Raw genomic sequence first — 20004 nt, 5'->3', positions numbered from 1 at the left:
ATTATCGTCTTATTAGTAATAATTAGTCAAGAATATGGATTATATTGGTCCTAAACTGCATGCTATAGCTAATAATCAGAATTATTGCATGCAATTGTCACCTGTCACTTTGGTATGTGCCTTTACATTGTAAGGAATAATCTTAAATTACATTATATATACGCTCTCTTCACGTCAAATCATATTTACTATATATGTATGTATATACTCTACTGTATCACCCTTTTTAAATGCTCACTACATTATTAGTTCTACCAAATACCAAAGTCAAAAAATACCATCCAACGTACCCATCATTGGATCAAGTGTTGCATATGTATGTCTAACTCATGCATGCATCTTATCAACTTCACCATTTTGCTTCTTTAATTTCATTTAGTTTTCTTTTTTGAACAATTTTCAATTTTATTACTAAGTAGCTACTAAAAAAAAGAAAGACATTAAAGATGTATCTTTCGGTGGATGATCTTCATAAAACATTCATTCACACTTTACTTCGAGTTAGTTTAAGTAGTTCTGAACGTTCGGTACACTCAAGTCAGTGATTAATATGATTGAGGATTGCAATAAAATCTTAAATTCCCAGTAAATGTAACTACCTCTATTTATACGTTTCAGATGAGCTTGTGATAAGTGAAATCTTAATCATGGCCAAATATAACTCATTTTCATTAAGTAATTTTTATCAATAATATTGATTATGTGTTATGTTTAAGAGCCTTTATCCTAGAGTTGTATGTCCGGTCTCCTCTTTTCATGACCATACTATCGATTAGTAAGCAATACTTTTCTTGGTTGGATATCGTCTAATACAGCTAACCACGACCTACCAAGACCGATCATCCCTCCTTGATGGTCTCATCCAGTCGATCTTTGATGGTCTCATCTGGTCGATCTAATAGCATACAGTACAATGTATAAAAGATAAAAATAATGTGAGTTTTTGGATTATGAAGGCGTGTGAGGTTGTTTTGTAGGCGGAAGATGTCAAAGTTGTTGGTATGTGATATGGGAGAAGGTGTTTTTGCTTAAAAGGCACACAGAGAGACAGACGACAATGAATTGATTAAATTCAAACTTTTGTTTTTAACCTAATCCAAATTCAATGCCTTGAGAATGTAAAGTCAAGGTGGTAGGTAGCTTTTGTTCAATCATTATTCATTCCCTTGACACGAGACCATTACTTTTAAAACTCCTAATTTTCTATTCACTTTTATTCACGTTTACGTTCCATAATATATTAGTAGCGTACCCAACACACGAGCTCATGAGAACAATTATTTAATAAATGATAAATAATAGGGAATATTGTAATATATTAAGCGTAAATGAAAATTCAAATTATTTTTTGTCTCTCCACAATTTAAACATGTCTTGTAAGCTTACCCCATTACCTCATTGAGTTTTTATTTATGATTGGATCGAATCTGATCTAATTTAAATGACATACTCTTAAAGGAATTAAGTGATGAATTTAGTATGTATGATCCGAGATACACCCTTACTAATACTTTTGTTGTAGCCAAATTATATTATATTTCGCTTCATGTATTAAATTAATTTGAACAAACTTGTGTGATTTGACATATTAGCTTATTTGGAATATTGAATTATTTTTTATAAATATTTTATTATTTTTTTATTAGGAGATACTTGAAAATTACAATTTTTAATATTAAGAGATTTTTTTTCAAATCTTAATCACTCAATCTAGTGGTTGTAGAGTGGATTGAATTGAATTTATCATAAAAATACAACCCAACTCAACCCAATATTTTTTAGTGGGTTGGATAATGGATTTGTCAAAATTCTACCCGACCAAATCTAATGCCCCCAAACACTCTTTTAATATAAATTATGAAACTTAAATTTAAAATGAAAAATAATGTTCGATATATAACTAACACTTAAAACCATTATTCGTATATGTTTTTTCGTTTATATTAAAGACTAAAAACAAGTTTAAATTTAGAGAACTCTACAAAATATATGTTTAAAGTTTAGAGACCTAAAAAATACATTTAGAGCTAACAGAGATAAAAAATAGTACTGTTTTTAATATTATGGGAATTTTATATGTAAGCATATTTTACCCTAAATAACATTACAATATAATATAAAGATTCTACACATTTTATATTGACATAGGAGTCTCTCACTCAATAATGAGATAATGTATAAATTTAGGGATACACTAATAAACTTGTTTGGCTTATTTTCATACAAATTTGGAATAAAAGGATGTGCAATTGCCGACAGTAATTCCAAGTAGGTCCATCACGGCGTACATTCCACTTATTCTGACTAGCTTTAAGGGACAGGTGAACAAAAATATTTTTCTCCTTTTATCTAAATTCCAGTTTATATCCTTTTTTTTTTAATAGTTTCTCAAATTTTGAAAGGTATTTTTCTAAGCACTATCTATTCAACCGCTTAGAGTACGAAAATTTCAAAATTAGAAGTATTAAAAATAGACAATTTTTATTTAAAAAAAAAAAAAAAAGATCTTTTATTTATTTTCTGTTATAGATATGTTGTAATTAAGGTTCTGTTTGGATTATTCTTTGAAAAAAGTTTCTAGAAAAAGAAGAAGTAAGAGTTAATTTACGCACAAATTAAAAAAGAAATTGGAATTCTGGAAAAATTATATAATAAATTTTCTACATGTTAACTTATACCTAAATTAATTCCACCTTTGTAAAAAAAGAAGTAAAATTTTCATGATTTTTTTCTTTTAATTTTTTCCCTCAAAAGTGTATTTGGAAAAGACTGTTAAAAGATGGTCCAAGCCCAAGACGCTAGCCAACTGTGTAAAGGTCCATGCTTCCTTTAAGTCGGCACCTGTTGTGCACAAAAGGTTGCATAGAAATTACTAAAATTGTACACAATTTGTGAGCCAATAGAAATAATTGACACATCCAATATCCAATAGCAGTGCTGCCATTCCTTTAACTAAAGCTGCAGGGCACAACAGGACATTTGGCTTAATAAAGGTCAAGTGACCCCACTTAAACTCAGTCCTGGAGTAGAGTTCGTTTGCTACTGTTTTCTTATCAATTTTTAAAGAAACAGATGCTTTATATAGGTGAATTATAATTTCTTTTGCTAGAGGGGTTTTAAAAAGTACAATTACATTCAGATATATTACGGGGTAAACATTAATTCATTCCCATCGATACTCAATTGAAAATAATGTTTCTGATAAACCATGGTTACAGAAGTGAAGATAACCACAGTTTGGGCATCCAGAAAACATTTCCCAATCAGGACGAATTCAACTGATCAGGTTAGAAAAAGTATCGTTTCTATTAACTATCCAAAAACAGCTCTACTGAAGCTTCGTATACAGGGCTATAAAGTCAAGCCCAATAAAAAGATGAAAATTCAAAAACCATATAATACTCCCGGCCCAAAATCCTTTGACTTATGACACGGTCAGATATTTTTCTATAGACTGAAATGAACTAGATGCTGATATTGATAAGCCTCAGGAATATTCACTGGTCAAACACCAACAAATTGGCAGTGCCAAAACCCAACTTAAAAATGCAATCAAGAATGAATTGATTTCCCTTCCTAAACATTGTCGTGGAATCTTGTTTCATGAAATTATACTATTTCTTCCCAGGATTTTCGAATTTGCAACTTAAAACTCTTTCTATTTCTTAATATAGTAAATCATCGTCTTTTCAGAATTCTATATTACATCCTCGGCTTTGATACCGTCTCAAAATTCATGTTGACAGGGTTACTTCAAACCTCATTCAAATGTCTAATTACATCGTTAGATTAGATCACTGGGCAAGTGTTCTAGAATCGCATCTGAATCTGGCAACGAAATATCTATAAATAGCAAGCTATAGAAAATGATCAAGGGCATGGACAAGATGTGGGTATGAAACCAGTCAGTTAATATGTCCATGAAATGTTAACAATAAATTTTATTCCTTCCAAGCAGAAACATGGGTCCATGACAGAAGAAATAGCTAAAAAGGTATAAAAACTCTGAAGTAGTCTTTGGACAAACACTCCAAGGTAACTTTGATCCATACAATAGCAAAACATGAAATAACATCTGTCCCAAGCAATGGTTCCTGTCAAAAGTTAAAAATACATGAACAAAAAGATATAGAAACTGCATAAAATAAATAGAGATTTTTGTGTGTTCGCGTGTGTGGGGTATCGGTTAAGAAGGTCAACAGATTATGTAAAGGATATGAAGGTGGAAATGAAATCTACAAAGATAGAATTATAAGCATATAGTGCTACTCTCTGCTAGGAAAAATACCCCTTTGTTATTTACTTGTAGTAATGCAGAACAGTTTTATATCATTGATCATTACCACTCGGCAAACCAGAGTCTAACCAGAAGAGCAAATATAAATATCACCACATCCAAGAGAATTATAGATTCAGCTGTATGCAAAAGTTACCTATTCATAAATCTTGCGGCAAATTATTTATTTATTCTTTTAAAGAAAATATTGCTCGCTATATTTTTTTTCACGAAGTTGATTTAGAGCCTCATGATGAAAACAGACACTTCCTGTGTCACAAGTTAATCAAAGCAAAACTATGTTGCACGGATTCGGGCACGACATAACAAACAAAAACACATTAAACAAACTCTGTGTGTATATACATGACAAAACTTAAGCTTAATTTGTTCTAAAAATACTATTTTCACAGCACTGTCTTTTTATTTTATTTCGCATACAATTTTTTTTTAACTTCAGTCCTTCTTATCTCACATTTATCTATCTTTTCTTCGTAAATGTGTGAAAATAATGTTAATATAGAATTATTGTATCTGAAAGACATAAAAAAAATCTAAGGTTGAAAATTAAAGATTTAAAAAGAGTTTTTCTTCGTTTCAAAAGAAAAGTTTAAAGTTGCATTCAATCCTTGTTAGCATGTCGCTTATGTCTGTAACATGATGACCGAGTCCCACTCCTTCCGTTTGGTCTCGCGCCTGCACCCTGTATTTTCATCAGCATCTCCATCGTCCACATCTATACTTAGACGCTCGTGTTTCACATAATGAAACTAGGGAGGAAAAGGAGAGGGGTTGGTAAAGCAGAGTGATGTGTAGAGGGCAAATTATGAAATTGAGTGGTCATGTCCTTGAGGGGAACACCACTTCCATGACATGTCTAAAGGGATACGAGGAAGTCTTTGCTTCGCAGAATCAAAACCCACAAGAAAAAGGGTGTAAAAAGAATCCAAATCAATCCATAACCACACCAAACCGAACCATTTTGAATCCATTTTAATGTATGCATTTTAAATCAAATTCAATCAATTGGATATTTCGTAGGATTTAAAAACAAAATCCAAATCAATGACAATCTTGATACATCATCATTTGGTCAAGACATTATTTAGTTAGCCTTGACCAGGGTGGCGTTAGCTCGACATCCTCTACATGGCCACAACCAAAATGTCATTGGCTCATCATCCACTACTCATTGTGAGCTTTGACTAGGAATTTAAATTCCAATTTAAAATCAAAACTAAATTTAAAGTAGTTTCAAAAATCCAAACTAATTTTGTCCAATATACAGAAAAGCAGCAAAAGAGTCACGAGGAAGCCAGAAGAGTGAAAAGCAGACCGAACTGAAAAGCCAGGGTTAATAACATAATAGATTCCTATTACACTTAATGTTCAAGTATACTCTTACGCAGATTTATTTATATTTATTTCAACAAGTATATCTTTTGTATCTTACAAAAGAATAATATTTTGATTACGACACACAAAGCCAACCAAATTAACCATATTAGTACTATCAATATAAAGCTTAAGGTGACAACCCTTCAGTCCTACACTACTCCCCATCAGCCAGTATTAGGTTCAACTATACACTGCATAGTACCCCCAAACTATCAGTCTTCAGTACTGCTCTTAAAAGGGTAACCACATTTGCAACATGGAATAGTATCAAGAGTTGTTTTTCAGCCACAACACAATCAGTACAGAAAGTGATAACATAATAGTATAATCATAAGAACTCTATCATAGACCCGGAAAAGGGATTAATTACTTGATATAGGGGCAAATTGGATTGTTAGTAGCCCTAACAATTCTAATTAGTAAAGTACAAGAACGTGAATAGGGCACTGCCGAAGAATCAAGAACCGCGAATCCACTAATCCTAGAGCGCGATCAGTGATGTGGCGAGACAATTGACGATAAGAGAAAAGCGCAGAGGAAAGGAATTGAAAAACTTACAGCGAGAGGTAGAGGAAAAGGAATCAGGCATTGGCGGGTTTGGGGACGAGGATTAGCGGTTGTTTGGCTTCGGCCTTTTGCTGTTCTTCGCGGATCTTCTGCATCTGAAGCATTCTCTCCATGACGAGCTCGTACTCGCACTTTTCGTAGGAGTGACGCTCGTTCTCGCACTTCCATGGAAGATAAAACTCCGATTGCCTGCATTTGTTGAGAGGGATGAGCAAATGGGCGCACTGATCCCGATACGCCAAGGGAACCCTAGCCTCCACCATCTCCTCCTGCGTCGCTATCATCTTCTTCGACGATCCTTCAACTTCCATCGTTCTTTCTCCCACACACTCTTCTCTGTGTATCAATTTCCTCCCTCCCCAGGGTTATACTACATGCTTTTCTATATACCCTTATTCAAATTTAAAAATTAAATAATATTTAAATGAAAATAAAAAGAATAAATGTTTAATAAAAAAATGTAATCTTTTAACATGAATTTACTTATATTTAAATTTATGATATGCTTAAAATTTAATTAAGCTTACAATAAAATTATAAAAACTCTAATGAAAATATAATTTAGTATAGTAATAGGGGAGGGGAATAATATTTTTCTAATTTTCTGATACATCTACAAATACACGAAGGTTGATAACAAATTAATTATATTTATGACATCTTAACATAAAAATAAAACAATACTTATTCATGATTTTGAAGATGTAAACATTTTTAACATAATTATGAAAAATAATAAAAATGATTAATTCGGTTGATATTATACTTATGGTGTTGTCATTGCAAGGGAAGAAAAGAAAATTGATGTGTCAGACAATAAATCACATTCGATCAAAACTAAAATCGTGTTATAATTTAGAAATAAAAGGCATAATTAATTCTGTTAAAAAATTATGGGGTGAAAGAAGAAAAAACATAATTCTTTCTCTTAAACTTTTGAGATTGTATTTTTCAACAATAGAGGTCAAACTAAACTAATAAATTGTTAGGCCAACCATGTAAGATGTGGTAGAATGTGCTATAAAGGTAAGAGTGATGAAGATGAAAGAGTGCATTAGGTGAAAGCCGAGAGATCAAATGTTACAATATAAGTCAAACTGAAAATACATTATAAAACAATCAATCTAAAAATTATTTTTTTAAGGAGTTAAATATATTTTTAGTTTTTTAATTTTAAATAAAATTAAAATTAGTTTATTTTTAAATTAATAATTTTAAAAACACGTAAATTTAATTTTTTTAATCAAAATTTTGTTTAACATTTTAAACATATTTCAAAATACCGTTCAAAAATATTTTTCTTAATATATTCTTAAATATAGATTTTTAAATATAAAAATATGCTCCATAATATATATTTGATAATGCATTTAAAATATTGTAACTTTTATCTTTTTTTATTATAATTTTAATAAAAATAATTTGATATTTATAGATTTTATAAGAGTGCAGACAGAGGAGATGTGCAAAAAGAAACAAACCTCAATTTACTTGATCCAAATAAATGAACCCAACCCAAATCGAAAATTCTATATATATTAGACTATGTATATTAAAGATGAAAATGTACCAGAAAAATTTCCAACATGTCCGTTGTCACAAATAAACCTAACCAGAGTTACAAATCATAATTAAGTTTCATTTAACATTTTCAACATTTACGTTTTAGAATTAATAAAACTAAAAATATTATAATTTTAAATATATTATTACATAAACTTATGATGTTTTTGTCTTGTGACAATCGAAATAATAATAAAAAAGACGAACAAGACGAGAAAAAAAAAGTTTTGAAGTAGCTCGGGTTTATATGCAGGATCAGAAAACTAGTAGTTTCATTTTATTAGCTTACATACATTCCCACTGCATGGCTTCTCAGATTCTCAGGACGGATGCTACCCTCCCAATCTTCTTCTTCAAAGTTATTCTTAAAACAAATCTCGAAAGGCTTGTAAGCACTCTTAGCCTCATATCTATATGTTTGTATGATAGTTCAAGTATTTGCTATTGATATATAATTACACTCTAACAAACATTTTTTTCTTTTCTTTTTGCAGAAAATACCCAACAAATTCACCCGCAAATATGGAGATGGCTTGCCGAATCCTTTGCTTATGAAGCTTTCAAATGGAACTGCATGGGAAGTGAAGTGGGCAAAACACAACCGTGAGGTTTGGCTGGAAAAGGGCTGGAAAGAATTTGTGCAACATTACTCCCTGGACCATGGACATTTAGTTTGCTTTAAATATGAAGGAACATCTCAGATTCATGTAATCATATTTGACCAAAGTGCAGTAGAAATAGACTATTTCTGTGGCACAGATGATGAAAATGACAACCTTGTTCAAACTGAAGACACTGCTGATGAAAACGACAACCTTGTTCAAACTGAGGACAAACCCAACATGATTTTGGACGAAGAAACACAACAGAAAGCTGAACAAATAGGGGGTAAGGATTCATTTTCTGTTTGCTTGTTATCTTTACATTTTCTGTTTCACGTGGATCAGGATTTTATGTTCATGATGTGTAGCGAGAGTTGAAACCACCAAGCATGTCATTTCACAAAAATTTCAAGATTCTTAATGGTTGAGGCTTTGAATTGCATTCCACAGGTGAGAACTATGCTCAAAGAACTTCATCTTTGAACTGGCCAACTCAAACTAGAGCACGAGAAATAGCTTCCAATTTCGTCTCATGCAATCCCTTCTTCACCGTCTTCATAAAACCTTGTCATGAGAGACAATATCGTCTGGTAGGTAGAGTTAAAAATGTGAATACTTTGATTTAATCTTTGGTTCCGTTCTACATTCAGACTCTTGCAATAAAAATGTTATGCAGTGCGTACCAGATTTGAAAGACATTATTGGGAGCAAGAAGTGTGCGGTGCTACAACTTGGGGAAAGATCTTGGAAAGTAAAGTTGTTACACAGTACCGAACGTTTTCGACAATACAGGTTCGGTGCTGGCTATTACTTATTTTCGAGTGAGAGTGAATTGCAATCTGGAGATGTTTGTGTATTTGAACTGATTAGCACAAAGGATTGTGTTTTTAAAGTTCATGTTTTCAAAATCGATCACTGATTTCCCTGCATGAAGCTGTGTTCTTGCTGAAGAATTTGAAAAAAAATGTAGTAAAGAAGCAAGGTTACTGTAATGGGGTCTTTCCATCTGTTAAAACAATGTTACTGTTATTGAATCAACCATCTATGAGAAACTGATATCAGTTAAATTTACTCTTTTATTGAAAATATAGCTTTGCTTTAGGTGATTAATGATCAGTGTTATTTGAAATATTTTAAGAAAAAGTTATGGTAAACAGGATCATGTTTAGGTTTGTGTTCTCCATTCATCCTTATCATCATTGAAACTCTGACTTGCTGCCATGGTTGATGTGAAGGTGGTTCAGATTTATCAAATCTATTGGTTTAGTAAGTCTTTTCAATAGAGAAATTATTGCATCTGTTATGTCACACTCTCCTAAACTTTATTCCTTGGAAGTTACAAGAGAGGGTGAAAAAGTTTATCGAATTGAAAGCAATACTGTGGAAGTTCAAAAAATTGATTGATAGGATAAAGAAAGTTAAACTGATAAGATAATATAATATAATACGTTATACAAAGTATTTTTAAAAATTTGATTTTAGTAAAACGAATACAAATTAAAATTCGAATGTAATTAATTATTAAATAACCAGTTTATAGAATTAAAACTTAATATTTAAATTCTTTGTTAATAATATTTCACAAAATTATAAAAGTTTTAAATAATTGAATTTTTAATGTAAATTCATACTTTTATAAAGTTTTAATTTATTTTATTAATATTTATTTTACAATGAAAAAGTAAATAATACTGTGTTAACATTCACTTAAAGTTAACTTTATTCCAATTTATATAAAATTTTTAAGTGATCGAAATTTTTTAAATCAGCCACTAATTTAAAACTAATAAATAAATAAATATATATAAAATAAAATTGATCTGCTTAAGTTATATTCATATAATTATCGGAGAAATATATATTTTAAGATTTAACTTGTTTTTTTATGTTATAATTGATCATAAATAACTGCCACCACGATTTCCGAAAAAATTGATTACACATAAAATACAATTGGCGCCACTCTTTTTGTGACCATATTGCTGGGAGAATAAATTCATACAAATAGAAAAAAATTGTTCTGATTTAAGATATTATTGATATAAGATTTCATAATTTTATCACAATTTTATTTTTAATTTTTTTCAAAGTTTTAAAAAATGTACCTAAATTAATTTTAATCTCAATTTTCAATAGCTATTGAATATAATTTAAATATGTTTTTTAGCTTAACCAATATAAAAGCATATAAATAACCACTATTTCAAACTACTTATGACGACAACACATCTAAATAAGATATACGGTGGAGGATGCATCGGAATAGAGTCAAAGATGCAGATAATCATACCTTCTCAATAAATTATTTGAAACACTAAAACAAAATAGCCCTTTTCTCTTCTCTCATCAGGTGTGTTGTACTCTTGCTTTTCTTTTCTTATACAGGAGAATAAGAGCACAATCACAACTGCTGAGAGTAGAAGAAAAGAATAATCAAAACAGCTGAGAGTATAAAAAAGGATGATTTTGTTTTTCTCAGGTAGTTTATTGAGAGAAGCTAAAATTTCTCCACCTTTGCCGCCTTTATAAGCTCTATACTACACGTTCTGATTCCTCATTCATAGGTTGATGTTAAACATCCTTTCAAATTCTTTGCAACATACATCACATGGCGAGATTAGGGTTTGGTTCTTTTTAGTGTTCTATTAGCCTCTATTTAAAATAAGTTGTTTCACTCTGTAATTTTTGTTTTATTAAAATAACATATAGCAGAAAATGGGAATGTGGAGTAATTTTTCATTATGTGATTGATTGTATATGATTATTGTTATTGAGTGTGAAGTAGTTTTAGATTAATCACATAATGACATATAGATATATTAAAATGTTGTAAAAAAAATGTTGTTAAAATATCATTATTCTATTTTATATATATAAGGAAAAAATTCTTTTAACAAATTTTTTTTGACAATTTTTTGACAACGCATAAGTGATGACTTGTGATTGGTCTGCTTCAAATATTTTTTTTAAAAATAAATTTAAACAAACCAATAAAATGATGACAAGTAAATATTTTTTTTAAAAATAAATTTAAGCAAACCAATAAAATGATGACAAGTGTAATGTCCTATTGTAAAAAAAAAAGTTGTTAAAATATCATTATCTATAAACAATTATAAAGGAAAAATGAATAAATAAAACTAAGAGGAATAGCTCACATTAAGCTGTTTCAAAAACGAAGGAGAAAAGTTACCGCACGAGAAGATAAATATTAAGTGTGGAAGTAATGGTTGTGTTTGGTTCTGAGAAGTTAGAAGCAAAGAAAGAGATGGAATTAAATATTTTGATTCTATTGGGAAACAATAAATAAGCACTGTGAAGAATCACAAAAAGAAATTGTAAAACCCGTCTATATTTATAATTGAGTCACGTGACACAAAAAAGAGAGAAAGATTATTATGTATTTTTATGGAAAATGATAAAAAAATTTGGACGAGATAGAAAATAAATTTAAAAGTGAAGTTTGTAAAAGTTTATCAGAAATTTAATTAATTTAATATGTTAAAAAATGTTTTAATAAATTGGAATTGGTTACTGTGGTTATGATTGTAATAGGTCATATTTTGTTGGAATCGGTTATAAGTTTTTCTAGAATCGATTTCATTTTTTATCTTGCTATATGTCAAATTCGTTTTATCTTAAAAATTTTCTGATTAAGTTAATATATTTATTTAATTGTGTGGTTATTTAATTATATTTACGCCTTTTCAATCAAATTATGTAATTATATTAATATTTAATTTTTTTATTAATTTAAATTCTATAAAATTGTATGTATTTTTATTTAATTTAAATATAGGAAAATATTTAGGTTATATTTTTATTGTTTTATAAAAACAATAACTTATTTAATTTTTTTTGGATGATTTTTCTGAGAAAATTAAAACATGCTTTTTATATTTTAGAGATCAAAACATAAAATAAGGTAAAAATTAATTTATATATAATATTTTTTAAATAGTTTATCAAAATAAATTCATAAAAACTTTAAAAACACAACAACATTAAAAAAATGCATTTTTATGATTATATCCAAATTCTGAACTTATAAAACAATGATTTATTCGAATATATTTTCTTTTTCAAATGATCTTATTTTAAGCTTAAACAAATTCTAACAAAATAAAATTACGTATCTAAAATATGATTACAATTAAAAAATTATTTTAAATAATTTTTTTATAAAACCAATATTTATATAATTTTTAAAAACAATAAATTAAAAACAAATATAAATTAACTTTTATTTTTAAAATTTATACAAAATAATCATTACACAGTTTTCTATTAAAATTATCTTTTTTATTAGATAATAAAATCTTAATTTTATATCATAAAATTCTTAAACTATAATTTTTTTCATATTTAACCTTGTATAAAAAATTTTGGAGTAGAAAAGAAAAAAAATGATATTAATAAAATATTATATGAAAATTGATGGATAAAAATGACAAAATAAATGAAAAAATTAATTAAAAATATATTAAAACTAAATTTATTTAACTTTAGGTGAGTCTGGTCTTAACCCAGTTAAACCAGAAAAATAAAACTTAATCTTAAGAGATTTCATAATCATCCCATACTTGGAACTCAGATTATGCTTTCATTTCTGGAGATAGAATTTTGTACAATCAAGTTATAAAAAGAATAATGATATTTTGACAAAAAAAATTTTACAACATTTTAACATCATTTATTGATTCAAAATTACCTCACAATCAATAATAATAATAATAATAATAATCATAAACACCAATATGAACCAATCACAAAATAACACGTAAACTATATTAAAATATCATAAAATAAATTGTTGAAACTTATAAAAATAAATAAGAGTGAACCAAGGAAGGTCGAAAGTTGCGGAGTAAACATTAATTGTGTTGTGCCATAATTATTACATCAGTATTTATAGAAAATTGATTTTGAACTTGTAAGATGAGCACAGGAGCCCAAACAAGGAACCCAAACAATTTAGACACCCAACACTTCTTGAAGAGAATCGAAAAATACAGTGATGCCAGTTTCCGTTTTAATTTGTGATCATGTGAACATCAAATTATGGAATGCGAATTGACAATAAGTTTATGACAGACGATACCTCGGAGCTTTGCGAATAAATATTGGGAAGAAAAATACCATAAATTATCTTTTTGTTCGTCTCAGTCAATGCAAATTGAATGCTATGTCTGTAATTTTGAGCTGGTTGGTAAGGACATTTATTTTTCAAGTTAGAGTGATTGGTCTGACAGGTTTTGGATGATTAAAGAGGTACCTTTGCTTTTAGGATGTGAGAAAAAATACAAGAGAGTAAACAGAGATATAGAAGAAGCGAACGAGAACAGATAAGCAAGAGCACAACCACAACTGCTGAGAGGAGAAAGGGTGATTTTGTTTGTGTCTGAAGTAGTTAATGGAGAATGTAAGATTTATCAATCTCTGTCTTTATAACTTCTGTGCAATACATTCTGGTTTCTCATCCATAGGTTTTGTTCTTTTTATACTCTGTTAGCTTCTACTACCATAAAATAAGTTGTTTCACTCTTATTACTTTACATATATTCCAACTACACGCATGGCTTCTCAGTGTACTCAGAGGAATGCTACCCTGACAATCTCCTTCTTCAAAGTTATTCTTAAAACCAATCTTCAAAGCATTGTAAGCATTCTTATGGTTTATATCTATATGTGTACTAACAGAGATTTATGAGCATTATAAGACACTAACCACCAATTTCCTTTTGCAGAAAATACCAAACATATTCACTGCTAATTATGGAGGTGGTTTGCCAAATCCTTTGTTCATGAAGCTTCCAAATGGAACTGAATGGAAAGTGATTTGGGAAAAGGACAGCGGTGAGATTTGGCTGAGAGAGGGATGGAAGGAATTTGTGGAACATTATTCCTTAGACCATGGACATTTTGTTTTCTTTAAATACGAAGGAACATCCGAGGTTCATGTAAACATATGTGACCAAAGTGGAGTGGAAATAGACTATCTATGTGGCACTGGTGATGGAAATTACAACCTTGATCAAAATGAGGAGGAACCCATCATAATTTTGGATGAAGAAGAGGACCCTGAACAAATACGAGGTAAGGATTCATTCTTTGTTTGCTTGTTATCTTTATATGTTTTGTATTATGTGGATCAGAATTTTATGTCCATGATGTCTGATTGCGAGAGTTGAATCCACCAAACATGTCATCTCACAAAATTTCAAGATCCTTCACAAAACATGCAGTTGACTGGTTTAGGCTGTGAATTGCATTCCACAGGTGAAACGTCTGTTCAAAGAACTTCATCTTTGAACCGGCCAAGTCAAACTAGAGCAAGAGAAGTAGCATGTAATTTCGTTTCATGCAATCCTTTTTTCACTGTTTTCATCAAACCTTCTCATGGGAAGGATTATCGGCTGGTGGGTAAATCTTAAACACGAAACACGTGTTGATTTAGTCTTTGGTTCTGCTCTACATTCAAACACTTGCTATAAAAATATATCTTATGCAGCGCATACCAGATTTGAAAGGCATTATTGAAGAGAAGAAGAAGTGTGCGGTGCTGCAGCTTGGGGAAATATCATGGAAAGTAAATTTGTTATTTAATAACAGTTGTTTTGCTCATCATAGTTTCGGTGCTGGCATTCACTTGTTTTTGACAGAGAGTGAAGTGCAACCGGGAGATGTTTGTGTATTTGAACTGATTAGCAAAGAGGATTGTGTTTTTAAAGTTCATATTTTCAAAAGCGATCAATGATTTCCCTACATGAAGCTGTGTTCTTGCTGAAGAATTTGTAGAAAAACCTTGAAGATACTATCACCCTTTGTTCTTTTTGTTTCACTTTAGAGACAGAGAAGAATCAAGTTCTCTGAAGTTTTCATGTTATTGGTATTTCTTAAGTAGTGCTTACTAGTTATAACTGTAGCATGCTATGTTTCTTCATATTTTTTGACCTTTTGATTTGTTTTTATTTTTTAGATCATACAATTTCTGAACTCAACCACAGGGTTATTGAATTACTTCAGTGTCTGCATGAATCCTCAGTATTTGCCTTCTTTGGTATGATTATTAGTAGGATAATGATATTTTAACAATATTTTTTTGATAATATTTTAATATCATTTACGTGTCATTATGTGATTGATTCAAAATTACTCCACAATCAATAATAATAATCATAAACATCAATATGAACCAATTACAGAATGACACGCGGATGGTATTAAAATGTTGTCAAAAAAATATTATTAAAATATCATTATTCTTATTATTAAGCAGAAGTAATTAGAAGAGTGTTTTAGAAATGCAAACATGTTGAGTGATGTGACTGATTAGGTTGAGTGTATATTATGCAAAGTGTTGGAAGTAGTTTCTTCGAAAATAATGGTATTAGTAATAATTAAGAAGCAGCGACCCTGGATGTTGGGGGAGATATCATGGAATGTGAAGTTAGATTCTCGCTGGATGCAGATTTTTGTCGCTTTGAGTTGATTGATAAGAAGAATATTGTGTCTAAAGTTACCATTGAAACCTGCATTGACTGATGTTTGTCATTGATGTTTGTTTCTTTCTTATTACTTTTTGAAACCTATCTAATTAGGTTAATGTATGTGTTTTTTTTGTGGAATTTGGGTTCAGGATTACGGTTATTTTGAAACCTATATGTCTCTAGGTCAAGGGATGTCTCTTGTGGAATTTGTCTTATTACTGACTTCCGATTTTGTATGTTTTAAATTTGAAACACATTTATTGAAGTTATTGTTAGATTATTATAATAGAGTAGAATTTCTAGGTATAGTATAACGTCCAATCTAATTTAAACTATTAAACTAATATAAATAATTAAACATAACATTATATATTTTAATAATGCACAATATATATATATATATATATATATATATATATATATATATATATATATATATATATATATATATATATATATATATATATATATATAAGGTCTTACGAACTAATAAGTCTCTCAGAAGGATAAAAATTACTATGCAACATTTAGTTAAACCTAACCAATTACTTGACAACATCATCAACCTCTTTTTTTCGTAAATGAATGATGAATTATTAGAAATTATACACGTACATAAGATAAAGAAAAAGACCACCGTGGTATTGAATAGCCCTAAAAATTTTATAATTAATATGGAAGATAACATGTGTAGAACTAAATATTAAAAAAAAAACTTATTTTAGTCTACAAATTTTCAACGTGACGTGATCAGAATTCATTAATAGTAAAAAGTAAAAAAACTCACTTGTTACAAAATAATACTGTTTGATACAGGTATATATATAGTCAACAGTCAATTAAGAATATAGTCTTTTTCCCTTTCCAAGGAATCATCATTAAAGAATTTGCATAGTGAACAGTTATATTCATTTATTGTTCTATAAATCATAATTTATTATACATCCTAAACCTTGTATCATATGAAAGGTGATACTTTGAATAGTCGAAATCCTAGTTCATTGTCGAACAATGTCTACTGGTGATGGTAGTGCCATTCACTTCTTCAAGAAAATTGATGAAGACACACTTCGAAATGGGGATCTGGTACTTGTTCATTCATTCATTTTTAAAATCTTCCATTTATCAAGTATCTTTTTCAGTCAAGATTTTGAAGGGGTGAATGACTCTTATTTTCCATTTAATATTTAATATTATGCTGTTGTTATTGACTCTGTTGAATATTTCATGATAGAGAATACCTCGGAGTTTTGTGAGTAAATACTGGCAAGATATATCAAATCCACTGCATCTTCTTCTTCCCAAAGGTGCTGAATGGGAAGTGAAGTGGAGAAAAGTTGGTGCTGACATTTGGTTATTTGATAAATGGAAGAAATTTGCAGAATTTTATTCTTTGGACGAAAATGATCTCTTGATGTTCAAATATGTGGGTATGTCTCGGTTTAAGGTGACCATACTTCATCAAACTGGCTTGGAAATTATGTACCCTTTAAAGGAATCAAATTTAGATAATGCAGAGAATGTTAATGGTAATTCTTCACTACACTTCAAGAAGACAAAATCTTCTTTACCACGTTGTCGTTTTAGCAAGAAGGTGAAAACCAACTGTAGAAACCCACCTAATATCTCTGAAGATGTTACAAATAGAAGTGGTCCATCTCTTAGCATCAAGGAGGAGTTAGATGAACAAAATGCAAATGGTTTTCATAGTACAAAATTCCAAAAAAGAGGTGAAATGTTGGATCTTTGTTTTTTTTTTTCTGTTCTTTTTCAAAATCTTGAAGATCCTGTAACCCTTTGTTCTTCTCTTTTCACTCTAATGTTTCAACAGGTACAAAAAGAAAACCCTCTGCCTGTAATTTTTCAACTAGAAGTGGCACTGCTATGGAGAGAGCTGAATCTTTCCGCTCTGAGAATCCCTTCTTCATTCGTAAAATGCAACCATCATATATTCAAAGACATATGATGGTACCCTTCTCCCAAACAATCAAATCATAATTATAGTAATTAATTTGTAGTTGATGTTATTTATTTTTAATTTAACACAGGGGGTGCCGAGTAGTTTCGTAACAGAAGCTGAAGAAGATGTGCATGACCGTGTTACTCTTTGGACTTCTGAAAGCAGACCTTGGCATGTTGAATTTTATCGGAATAATAGCAGTAACCAAATAAATTTTACTACTGGATGGAAGAATTTTGTAAAGGATAATAACTTGCGACTAGGGGATGTATGTGTTTTTGAGAAAATCAAGAAATCGGGAATTTCATTCAAAGTTATAATTTTTAGAGACACAGAAGAATCAAGTTCTCCTAGGTTTTCAGGTTATTGGTATTTCTTAAACAGTGCTTACCACTTACAACTGTAACATGCTATGTTTCTTCACCTTTTGATTTGTTTTTATCGTTTTAGATCATTCAATTCCTGAATGCAAAGAAAGGGAGTTGGAGAATCACTTCAGTGTCTGCCTCAAACCTAAGGATTTATATTATGTGGTAGGATTAATTAGATAGGAGTTTCAGAAATGCAAACATGTTTTTGATCATGTGACTGATTAGGTTCAGTGTGTATTATGCAGAATCTTCCAAGGGATTTCTTTAAAAATCATGGTATTCGTCATTCAAATGCAGTGATCCTGGAAGTTGGGAAGAAATCATGGGATGTGAAACTAGACCCTTACTGTAGATTCACCGTTGGGTGGTGTGAATTTATTAGAGGGTGTCAATTGAAGCCTGGAGATGTTTGTCGATTCGAGCTGATGGATAAGAAAAAGATTGTGTTTGAAGTTACCATTGTAACATGCATGGAGTGATGTTTCTCTCTCTGTATTACTTTTGAAACCTATCTAGTTTAATCTATGTTTTCTTTAAGGAATTTGACATTAATGAAACTTTATTTAACTGGTGTGTTTTTTGTTATTTGTTGTATGCTTTTCCCTAATTTTTTATTCTCAATTTACATCTGATTTACAGGAAAAATAAGATTTTCTCACTATTGGGTAATAAAATAGAATTCATAAGTGAAAGTTATATAAAATTAATAAAAATGGAAAGGATAGAGAACTGGAATTTTGGTATTATCCTAACGAGAGGCCCAAAGACACTCCAACCACAGCCTCATCCTATTTTGTTTCACGTTATCTCAAGAGTGTTCGAGGACTTCACGTTGAAGTCTTCTCCATGCACCTATTTTATTGGTCACAGATAAATTATTATGCAGAGGCTCCCAGCTCGAGTTTGGAGGGTTCAAAGGCGCGAGAACACCATTTCTCATCATCCAATCCATCCATTTTCTTCCATGTTACTTCCATGATGTTATTTGAGTAGCTAAAACATTTGCTATTTAATGTTAATCTTTGATGAATCTTTTATTCTATCCTTATAATTCATGCTTAATGATGGAAATCTGAGTTATTATAGTGATTTGAATCATTGGAAAATGCTAGGATCACGGACCTAAGCAGAACAACCAACAGAACTTAATTTTAGATATAGATGGAGGACTTTTGGACATCAATAACATTGGTCTTAATGCAATCTGAGTTCTAAAACATGTAAGGAATTAGAGTTTTGTAAAAAGATTTAGAGCTTGTTATCAGAAGAATTGGAGACTTGTGTGCTTATGATTATGATGTTGATGCATGATTCTTGAGGAATTATATTTGATAGTAAAGAGCACTGAGTTTTGAACATGAAATTTAACTCCAATGAACCTAAACTCGTTTTTACCACTTTGTATATCTTAATTTTAACTTGTATTGTGTAGAAAAATACATTTGATAATCATATTTGACATTAAATTAGTAAACTTTCACAACTAACAAACCAAACAAATCTCTTGGAAAAACGATAACCAAACTTACCGGTTTTATTACTTGAATGATTTGATACGCTTACCAAAGTCCCGACCGCGACTAGAACAATTCATATGCATGAAAAAACACAAACTGAGAAAAAACATAAATGAACTTATTTTTTCAAAAAAACCGATAGAACAGACTCAAAGATTGCCTCAAGAATCGTTCACGTAGTCTTTGATCTTTAAATATATGGATAGAAAATTAGAAAACTTATAAAAGAAAGGTAAAAAACTCCTAAACAGATAATTTTA

General features: G+C 30.1%; 3 protein-coding genes across 4 annotated transcripts; 2 read left to right on the top strand and 1 right to left on the bottom strand.

Annotated features, from left to right (window-relative positions):
* Nucleotides 1-3915: 3915 nt before the first annotated feature.
* LOC108324332 (NADH dehydrogenase [ubiquinone] 1 beta subcomplex subunit 7) lies at nt 3916-6617 on the bottom strand. Its single transcript, XM_017557267.2, has 2 exons — nt 6233-6617; nt 3916-4094 (listed from the first exon to the last, which is right to left on the bottom strand). The coding sequence occupies exon 1, from the start codon at nt 6550-6552 to the stop codon at nt 6256-6258; it is 297 nt and encodes a 98-aa protein (XP_017412756.1). The 5' UTR covers nt 6553-6617; the 3' UTR covers nt 3916-4094; nt 6233-6255.
* A 7082-nt stretch (nt 6618-13699) lies between these two features.
* Nucleotides 13700-16277, top strand: LOC108325495 (B3 domain-containing protein At3g18960-like). 2 transcript variants are annotated; one of them, XM_017558577.2, is made up of 5 exons: nt 13700-13828; nt 13994-14065; nt 14154-14502; nt 14686-14825; nt 14918-16277. In XM_017558577.2, the coding sequence occupies exons 1-5, from the start codon at nt 13820-13822 to the stop codon at nt 15161-15163; spliced, it is 816 nt and encodes a 271-aa protein (XP_017414066.2). In that variant the 5' UTR covers nt 13700-13819; the 3' UTR covers nt 15164-16277. The 2 variants fall into 2 exon arrangements, with proteins under 2 accessions (XP_017414066.2, XP_017414065.1); XM_017558576.2 differs by having other exon boundaries at nt 14665-14825.
* A 105-nt stretch (nt 16278-16382) lies between these two features.
* On the top strand, nt 16383-18794 carry LOC108325555 (B3 domain-containing protein LOC_Os12g40080). The gene is made up of 6 exons (XM_017558643.2): nt 16383-16982; nt 17131-17626; nt 17728-17864; nt 17945-18218; nt 18307-18389; nt 18473-18794. Exons 1-6 carry the CDS (start codon nt 16908-16910, stop codon nt 18704-18706), a joined length of 1299 nt encoding a protein of 432 aa, XP_017414132.2. The 5' UTR covers nt 16383-16907; the 3' UTR covers nt 18707-18794.
* The last annotated feature ends 1210 nt before the right edge of the window (nt 18795-20004 follow it).

This window comes from Vigna angularis, chromosome 3 (genome assembly GCF_016808095.1).
Source record: "Vigna angularis cultivar LongXiaoDou No.4 chromosome 3, ASM1680809v1, whole genome shotgun sequence".
In the NCBI taxonomy this organism is placed as follows: domain Eukaryota; kingdom Viridiplantae; phylum Streptophyta; class Magnoliopsida; order Fabales; family Fabaceae; genus Vigna; species Vigna angularis.
Note: the sequence above shows the minus strand (reverse complement) of the source record. Positions and strands in the feature narration are given on the sequence as shown.

What these genes read in the sequence shown, in the direction of transcription:
- LOC108324332 (XM_017557267.2), bottom strand. Translation starts at nt 6,552, where the DNA reads ATGGAAGTTGAAGGATCGTCGAAGAAGATGATAGCGACGCAGGAGGAG.
- LOC108325495 (XM_017558576.2), top strand. An exon ending in AAACCAATCTTCAAAGCATT is followed by an intron (nt 14,066 to 14,153) that starts GTAAGCATTCTT and finishes TTCCTTTTGCAG; the next exon opens with AAAATACCAAACATATTCAC. An exon ending in ATGGGAAGGATTATCGGCTG is followed by an intron (nt 14,826 to 14,917) that starts GTGGGTAAATCT and finishes TATCTTATGCAG; the next exon opens with CGCATACCAGATTTGAAAGG.
- LOC108325555 (XM_017558643.2), top strand. Translation starts at nt 16,908, where the DNA reads ATGTCTACTGGTGATGGTAGTGCCATTCACTTCTTCAAGAAAATTGAT. An exon ending in CACTTCGAAATGGGGATCTG is followed by an intron (nt 16,983 to 17,130) that starts GTACTTGTTCAT and finishes ATTTCATGATAG; the next exon opens with AGAATACCTCGGAGTTTTGT. An exon ending in ATATTCAAAGACATATGATG is followed by an intron (nt 17,865 to 17,944) that starts GTACCCTTCTCC and finishes AATTTAACACAG; the next exon opens with GGGGTGCCGAGTAGTTTCGT.